The sequence below is a fragment of the Metschnikowia bicuspidata genome (assembly GCF_001664035.1).
Source record: "Metschnikowia bicuspidata var. bicuspidata NRRL YB-4993 chromosome Unknown METBIscaffold_3, whole genome shotgun sequence".
NCBI lineage: Eukaryota > Fungi > Ascomycota > Pichiomycetes > Serinales > Metschnikowiaceae > Metschnikowia > Metschnikowia bicuspidata.
Genome location: NW_017387733.1, coordinates 130,935 through 138,911, shown reverse-complemented (window position 1 = coordinate 138,911; position 7,977 = coordinate 130,935). Strand labels below are relative to the sequence as shown.

The window sequence follows — 7,977 nt, the reverse complement described above, 5'->3', positions numbered from 1 at the left end:
AATCTGAGGCAGTGGTGGTGGTTTCAGTGCTACCGGTGGGCCTAGTCAAGTCGCGATCCAGAATCCCCGAATCGGGGGGAGTGTTTTGATTCCCGTCAGATATCGAAGAGGATTCTGAGAACAGAGTCAGGGTTGTCGCCCGGCTCACGTCAGAATCTGAGGCAGTGGTGGTGGTTTCAGTGCTACCGGTGGGCCTAGTCAAGTCGCGATCCAGAATCCCCGAATCGGGGGGAGTGTTTTGATTCCCGTCAGATATCGAAGAGGATTCTGAGAACAGAGTCAGGGTTGTCGCCCGGCTCACGTCAGAATCTGAGGCAGTGGTGGTGGTTTTAGTCTCGCTCACAGTCGAAGTAGCAGTTTGATCTTTTGATTCAGTATCAGAAGAAGTCATAGCGGTACCAGGGGTCCCCGTGCTTGAAGACGTGAGTGCGGTATCGCGGGTGAGAGTCAAATCCTGGTCCTGTGGTCTGGAAGCAAATGTAGTTTCATTTCTAGTGATATTCCAGAAATTGTATATACCTCCCCCACTTGAAACACTTTCATATATAGATAGTGGTTGATAATATCTCATGGTAGTGGTGCTAGAGCTTGCAGCCAACACAGGGGCAAACTCAAGAATGCGTGCGAGTATCACAATGAACATAAACATTTCTTTTCAGGATATCGGATGAAGAAAAAGAAGTATTCGAGGAAGGGCAGAATATGGGGGCGACGGAATATTTATACCACTCCGCATGCTAATATTTTTTTGCAGCCATTTACTTTGTTGTAAAATCTCACCGCGACCCCCTCCTGCAGTTTTTGCTCGTCGTTTCTTTTTTCAATTCTTTTCTAATTTCGCGACCCTTGAGGTTATGACGGCGGCAGAGCCCAAAAACGCTATAAAAATTTCACCTGTTTTCTCTGGTTCATAAATGAGCGGAAGAATCAAAACAGAAAAAATTGGGTAACACAGAACAAAAATAGAAAGAAACAAACAAAGCGACAGCTGTCCAAAAAATACTGCAGTCAAAGAGTAACGCTGGTCATTCTCGGCATGTGTCGTAAGACTTTCCCCCAGGTCAATTCTGTTTCTTCACTTCTTTTGACTTTCAGTTGATGGACTCCTCCTTGAGAAATTGTAACGCTGTGAAAAACAAAAAAAAAGCCTTATCCCCAAATTATTGATAGCCGCATGGAAGGTAAGGTATGGCGATTTTTTAAGGTTTCCCCCAATCATGCACTTGAAACTGATTCAGTTTCACGAAACCTGCGCTCAGCTACCTGTTATTGTGGCCAGGGGCTGGGAGTTTTGAGTTTCGGTGACGCGCAGAAGTCTCGTGTTTGTAAACCAATTCACATAATGCGGCACGTGATTATGCGTGATTGGCCCTCTCTTGAGCAGTGCACGCATATCTTCTTCACAATGTGATATTCCCATCCTATTTGACAGCTTACGCAATCTCATATAGCAGCTACGATGGGTGTTTCGAGAATATTTCATAGGATCACGCTCAAACCACCGTTCGCTATCTTTCCAATCGGAATGTCTTGACACAAATGTCTGGGGAATTGCGGGAGAAAAGACTATAGACGGGCCGCGCTGATATTAAACAAACGATTCGCTAGCTGTTGCACGCATCTACAGCAGCGGCAAATAATCCCCTGACTAGCGGCGAATAGCAGCTTTACAAACAACTGAAATTGTCTGTTTAATTACCGATTGAGTGAACTGTTTTTCTTTGGGCCACACTCGTTCACTTGATGCCCGAAGTACCTGCCCTTACTTCTAGTTTATGTCGAGCGAAGTCGTCTCCTATCTAATCTTCGCATGGCCAGTGCTGGCGATTGCAAGTACTGCCGAGGATGGTGTGCGGTTAGAAACTCGGCTTAATTGAATTGAGAAAAAAGCCCGCAGAAGGCGAGCAGCTTTTGGCAAAGTCCGCGAAGATTCTGTACTTGTTTGGCCAGATCGGTGAGACCGGCTTCTTGCATTTTGCCGGAATTGATGAAATGCGGACGCGCGAACATAAGACTGTCAAATTTGTTATGGGATCCAGCGACTGCCAGAAACAGGGAATGTCTTAGAGGTGAAAGAAGAGCCAGATAAACGATGCCTCAGCTTCCAATGAAGCTTTTCGAAAATCGCGACATGCTGGGAGGGGGGCTGATTTTCCTAGCAGCATGCTGCTCGGCCGCCACCTGCATGCTGCTTACAAATTCAGCAATCAGTGTGTATCCCGGAAATATCGCCGAGTCGGTGGCGCGGGCAAGTCTGGCGATGGTGGCTTAATTGGCGGGGTGTGCTTTTATTTGACCCCTTATCCCCCCGCTCGCAGCTTCTGTCACACAAAGCATTTACACATCGGCCTTATAGAAATGTATCCAGAAACTTTTGAGGCCATCGGGGTGCTCGACTACGATGACTGGTTGAACCCCAAGAGATTCGAGTACAAGCCCCAAGAATTCAGGGACTACGACGTCGACGTGGAGATCATCGCATGCGGCGTTTGTGGGTCTGACATTCATGCTGCTAGTGGAAACTGGGGCCGCCCATATGCGCCCGTAGCCGTTGGTCATGAGATCGTTGGCAAAATCGTCAAAATCGGGCCAAACGCCAAAGAGGGATTGAAGTTGGGCGACCGTGTTGGCATTGGTGCGCAATGTGACAGCGACGGCACATGTGTTGCGTGTGAACAGAACTTGGACAGCAACTGCAGAAAGTCCGTTGGGACTTACTTCGGCACGTACCCGGAATCTGGAGTCAACACTATCGGTGGCAATGCTTCTCACATCAGGGTCAACTCGAAGTTCGCATTCAAGATCCCAGACTCCTTGGAAACCGAGTATGTTGCCCCTCTTCTCTGCGGCGGCATCACGGGCTTCTCGCCTCTTTTGCAAGCCAAGGTCGGCAAGGGCACAAAGGTCGGCATATCTGGAATTGGCGGTATTGGCCACATGACCATTCTATTCGCCAAGGCCATGGGCGCCGAGGTTTACGCCATCTCGCGTTCCCACTCCAAGGAAAAACTCGCCAAAGAGCTCGGCGCTGACCACTTCTGTGCTACTGAAGATGATGATTTTGTCGAGAAATTCAGTGACACCATTGATCTTTTGGTGAATACGAGCAGCTCGTTCAAGGGCGCTTCTTTTGACAAGACGTTGTCCATGATCAGGCCAAGAGGCAAGATGATTTTCATTACTGCCCCACCAGCCGACGAGAGTCTCACCCTCCCACCTATGACGATGCTTTTCAACAATTTGTCGGTGCAAGGATCTGCCATTGGGCCCGTTGATGAGATTCAATACATGCTTGAATTTGCTGCGGAGCATAAGATCAAGCCATGGGTGGAGACCGTCGATATCTCCGAGGATAACTTGGGTAAGACCTGGAAGAGAACCGAGGATGGAGACGTCAAGTTCCGGTTCACGATGGTTGGCTACGACAAGTGCTTTAAGAAGTAGGCCACGCTGTGGACTCTGGCGTGGCTAGTAAAAACCAGTACATATTTTTGCGGATTGTGTCCTTTTTGCTATCTAGTTACGTAAAGCTTCCCGGGCTCTAAACTTAATATCGGTCATACGCTTGATCAGATCGGACCTACTTGGCGAACAGCGCCGGGCAATCACGCCGGTCAGCTTGATGTACTCCATGAACGTCCATGATCGTTTTAGAATGACGCGTGTACTTTGACCCAGGAACGACAAGAAGTAGCCCAGCCAATTTTGACCGTACCAGATTCTGCAAGAAACCTCCGGCTTTCCACCAGAAATGTCGTGGCCGGCAAGTCTCACATAGCACGTTTTGCGTCTCCAGATCTTCTTTGCGCGTGTCGCGCACGTGCGTCTGCGCAGCCGAGGGCCGAGCGTTGAGTAGCCTACTTATCGAGAAACCCCAATGGCAGACTTTCAGTACTGCGGAATCTTCAGCCATGTCTGGTTTTTTCAAGTCGAAGGTGAGCAGCGTGGGGCCCAAGCAGCCCGCCACGTACCACAAGGGTCAAACCACCAAGACATTGGAAGAGATCATCGCCGGGGTGGCGCCGGAGTTAAGCCCTGGCTATTCCTTCTACGTGAACCCGCTTCTCTCGAGCGGCCACTCTCAAACCGCCTACACGGCGTTGAACAAGTTCGAAAACATCGACAAAGTCCATTACAAACGCATGGTATATCAGGTTGAATCGGACAAGCGGTTTTACGAGGTGAAGGGCGATAAGATGCCGTACGACCGATGGGAAGGACAGTCGACAATCGCGGTAGACTATGTGGTTGGCGACGAGGCCTGCGACGCGGGCCACGAGCAGTTTCGGCCGGCCAGCCAGAAGTACGAACTCCCGCCGCGCACCGAGTTCATGAATCCGGCGCACGAGCAAGCCCTTCTCGACAACGAGAAGCCTTTGGTGGTGGCCTTGCATGGCCTTGCCGGGGGCTCGTTCGAGTCGTATCTTCGAGCCTTCATGGTGCGGGTGACCGGCGGGCACGGCTTCGATGGCTTGGTCTTGAACGCAAGGGGATGCGCCAACCACACCATCACGTCGCCGCAGCTTTTCTGCGGCTTGTGGACCAACGATTTGCGGTACCTCATCAACGAGCACATCCGCAGGAAGTGGCCGCAGAAAAAGATCTTTTTGATTGGCTTCTCTCTAGGGGGCGCGATCATTGCCAACTACTTGGGCCAGGAGGGCCCGGACGCCTACGAGAACTTGAAGGGCGCTGCGGTCATGGGCTCGCCGTGGGACTTCCCGCAAGCCTCGGCGGCTTTGGTGGACAATTTCTTGGGCAGCAAGATCTACTCGCCCAAAATGTGCCAGAACTTGCTCCGGCTCCTCGACCAGCACTACGACGACTCCTTGCACCTAGAGGACATCATTGCCAAGTACAAGCGAGAGCCCGAGGCGTTCCGGCTCCAGAACTTGCGGGACTTTGACGACGCGTTCACGTCGCAGTTGTTCGGCTTCAACTCGGCGCAGGAGTACTACCGGCACGCGTCGCCGGACCAGCGGCTTTTGAACGTGCGGGTGCCCACACTCATAGTGAGCTCTGCGGACGACCCGATCGTGGGGGGCAAGACCGTGCCTGTTTCGGAGGTGTCTCTCAACCCGTACACGCACATGGTGGTGACGTCCGTCGGGGGGCATTTGGGGTGGTTTGATATCCGGTTCAACCGGTGGTATGCGGAGCCGTTGGCACGGGTCTTTGAGGAGTGGAGCACGTGGGACGTGGAGCGGATTCCCGAGGAGGCTTTGCCCCGGGCGACGCACGGCAGCTGGAGGCACGACCGCATAGTGCTGTGAAGGATGCGGTGTGTGAATGAGGTGTGCGAGGGTGGAGGGGAATGTGGTTTTAGGGGAGTGTGGTTTTGGGCGAGTGTGGTTTAAGGTGAATGTGATTTAAGGTGAATGTGGTTTAAGGTGAATGTGATTTAAGGTGAATGTGATTTAAGGTGAATGTGATTTAAGGTGAATGTGATTTAAGGCGAGTGTGATTTAAGGTGAATGTGGTTTAAGGTGAATGTGGTTTAAGGTGAATGTGATTTAAGGTGAATGTGGTTTAAGGTGAATGTGATTTAAGGTGAATGTGATTTAAGGTGAATGTGGTTTAAGGTGAATGTGGTTTAAGGTGAATGTGATTTAAGGTGAATGTGGTTTAAGGTGAATGTGATTTAAGGTGAATGTGATTTAAAGCGAGTGTGATTTAAGGCGAGTGTGATTTAAGGTGAATGTGATTTAAGGTGAATGTGATTTAAGGCGAATGATGTGACTGGAGAGCTGGCTGAGTGGAAAACGAACGGACTGGGGAATTATTTCACTGGAGAATGGCTGGTAACGTATGTATGAATCTGATTGGAGGACAGGGGAAAATGAGCTGGCTGGTGAGGTTTATATGAATCCAATCGGAGGGACCCTGGAAACATTAGTATGGCTGAAGGATTAATAGACTGGACATATGAAGCGGGCTAGAGATAAATTGACTGGGGGAAGAGAAATGACTGGAAAAGGCTTTTAGAAATGACTTGGAGTATGAATGCCAGGGGGAATATGGAGCGACTGGATGATTGCTTGGAGACCAGAAGTGGAAATACGAATGCAAGAATATAATGAAGGTGGTGATATGAAGTGGAAACATGAATGAGAGCTGAGAGGAATCTGAGTGGCAATATGAATGAAGTGGAAATATGAAGTGGAAACATGAATGAGAGCTGAGAGGAATCTGAGTGGCAATATGAATGAAGTGGAAATATGGAGTGGAAACATAAGTGGAAGTGGAAATAAGAACGAAAGTGGAAATTTGAGTGTGTTAAAATTTGAATGAAAGTGGAAGAATTTGAATGTAAAAATACAAATGAAACAATATGAATGTGAGTTAATCAAAGCGAATGCAAATGAAAGCGGAAATACGAATGTAAGATATGAAAGAAAGCGGATTTTTCAAGAATATGAATGCAAGATTAAGAAGGTAAGCGGAAATATGAATCTGAGTGACAATATGAATGAAGTGGAAATGTGAAGTGGAAACATGGTTGAGAGTGGAAATAAGAATGAAAGTGAAATTTGAATGTGAGTGAAAGTTTGAATGAAAGTGGAAATACAACGGAAGTGGCAATATAAATGTAAGGATTTGAATGTCAAAACACACAATCTTCACCTGGGCGTGGATTCAAAGACTCTCGAGCAAGGTTCCCAGTCTCTGTCGCTCGTCTTCTTGTTCTGCAGTTGTTTTAACAAAGGCAATGAGTCTCGGCACGTGAGCACTGTTTTCCCATTCGTCAACTACTAAAAGAATCAGACCCAGCTGCAAAATCAAGGTGTATGTGTCGAAATTCGTGGACATCACCGATTTCCGTCTTTGAACAAGCAGATAGTACACATCTGGATCGGGTACAAGTCGATGTACGTTTTGGGCTTTTTGCCCAATTTCGTTTTACGCTTGATCCACAGTTTCTCGACAACCGGGAGCTGTCCCTGAATTTCGTAGCCACAGCCACTGTTGCTTGCATAATGACCAAGTCTTTGACAATCTGCACCCATTGGTTGATCGAGACCTTTTTTTTCTCTACAATCATCAGTGGGCTGCTGGAGGTGTGACTGTTTCAATGGAAGCTCCCCTCTTTGTTCATGGAAATCGTAAGAGCCAATCACAGTGATGTTTGGCTTCATGCCCCCCAAGCCAGAGCCAAGGAATACATCACGCACTCCCCGAGGCAACGACAGACCAATCTGTACAAATGCATTTTCCTTGATTTTCGCCAGTTCTCTCAATTTCAACCATGCGTGTTTTTGCTTCCCGATCTCCTTGAACGGGCTGATGCTGAACTCCTAGGACACTCCATCTGATCTGCTGTAGTCATCCAATAGGACCCCGAGCCCCCAGATGTAAAGCCTGCCCTTTTTGAGGTGGTTGCAGAAGCATATGAGGTTCCACGAGGTTTGTGGGTCATCGTGTCTGGGGTCCCCAGTACTTGACACTCATCTGCCATTTGAGACGGGGCAAGTACTGGCGTACTTGGTGGTAGATTAGGAGCTGCAGAATATCGCCGAGATTCAGCGGCGGCGTTGAGGAGTGGGTCATCATGATCAAAAGCACCAAGAAGACAATGGCTGAGGTTGCAGAGATCCCGTCGCAGATGAACATGGCAATGGCCGAGGCCAAGCCACCGTAAACGTGGTCTTGGAGTTGAAGGACTTGAACGTAGGCCGGAGACTGGACGCCGAGCCGAGCCGCAAAAGAAAGCACGCCAAGTTGGTACCACGAATGTCTTCAAGAATGTCTTTAAGAATGCCATCAAGAATATCTTCAAGAATGTCTTCAAGAATATCATCAAGAATGCCATCAAGAATGCCATCAAGAATGCCATCAAGAATATCATCAAGAATGTCTAAAAGAATGTCTTCAAGAATGTCTTCAAGAATTTCATCAAGAATGCCATCAAGAATGTCATCAAGAATGTCTTTAAGAAAGTCTTCAAGAATATCATCAAGAATGTCTTCAAGAATATCA

At 48.5% G+C, this 7,977-nt stretch overlaps 3 protein-coding genes across 3 annotated transcripts; 2 read left to right on the top strand and 1 right to left on the bottom strand.

Annotated features, from left to right (window-relative positions):
* Positions 1–2,358: 2,358 nt before the first annotated feature.
* Positions 2,359–3,444, top strand: METBIDRAFT_42615 (NAD(P)-dependent alcohol dehydrogenase; the record flags this gene model as incomplete). The annotated part of the gene is made up of 1 exon (XM_018857560.1): positions 2,359–3,444. The coding sequence occupies one exon, from the start codon at positions 2,359–2,361 to the stop codon at positions 3,442–3,444; it is 1,086 nt and encodes a 361-aa protein (XP_018711394.1).
* Positions 3,445–3,678: 234 nt separating this feature from the next.
* METBIDRAFT_165340 (putative carboxylic ester hydrolase) lies at positions 3,679–5,635 on the top strand. Its single transcript, XM_018854656.1, has 2 exons — positions 3,679–5,534; positions 5,615–5,635. The coding sequence occupies exon 1, from the start codon at positions 3,912–3,914 to the stop codon at positions 5,271–5,273; it is 1,362 nt and encodes a 453-aa protein (XP_018711393.1). The 5' UTR covers positions 3,679–3,911; the 3' UTR covers positions 5,274–5,534; positions 5,615–5,635.
* A 1,506-nt stretch (positions 5,636–7,141) lies between these two features.
* Positions 7,142–7,977, bottom strand: METBIDRAFT_165343 (uncharacterized protein). The gene has a single exon (XM_018854657.1). The coding sequence runs from the start codon at positions 7,844–7,846 to the stop codon at positions 7,241–7,243; it is 606 nt and encodes a 201-aa protein (XP_018711392.1). The 5' UTR covers positions 7,847–7,977; the 3' UTR covers positions 7,142–7,240.

Excerpts from the sequence above, each read along its gene's own strand:
- METBIDRAFT_165340 (XM_018854656.1), top strand. The coding sequence starts at position 3,912 with ATGTCTGGTTTTTTCAAGTCGAAGGTGAGCAGCGTGGGGCCCAAGCAG.
- METBIDRAFT_165343 (XM_018854657.1), bottom strand. The coding sequence starts at position 7,846 with ATGATATTCTTGATGGCATTCTTGATGGCATTCTTGATGGCATTCTTG.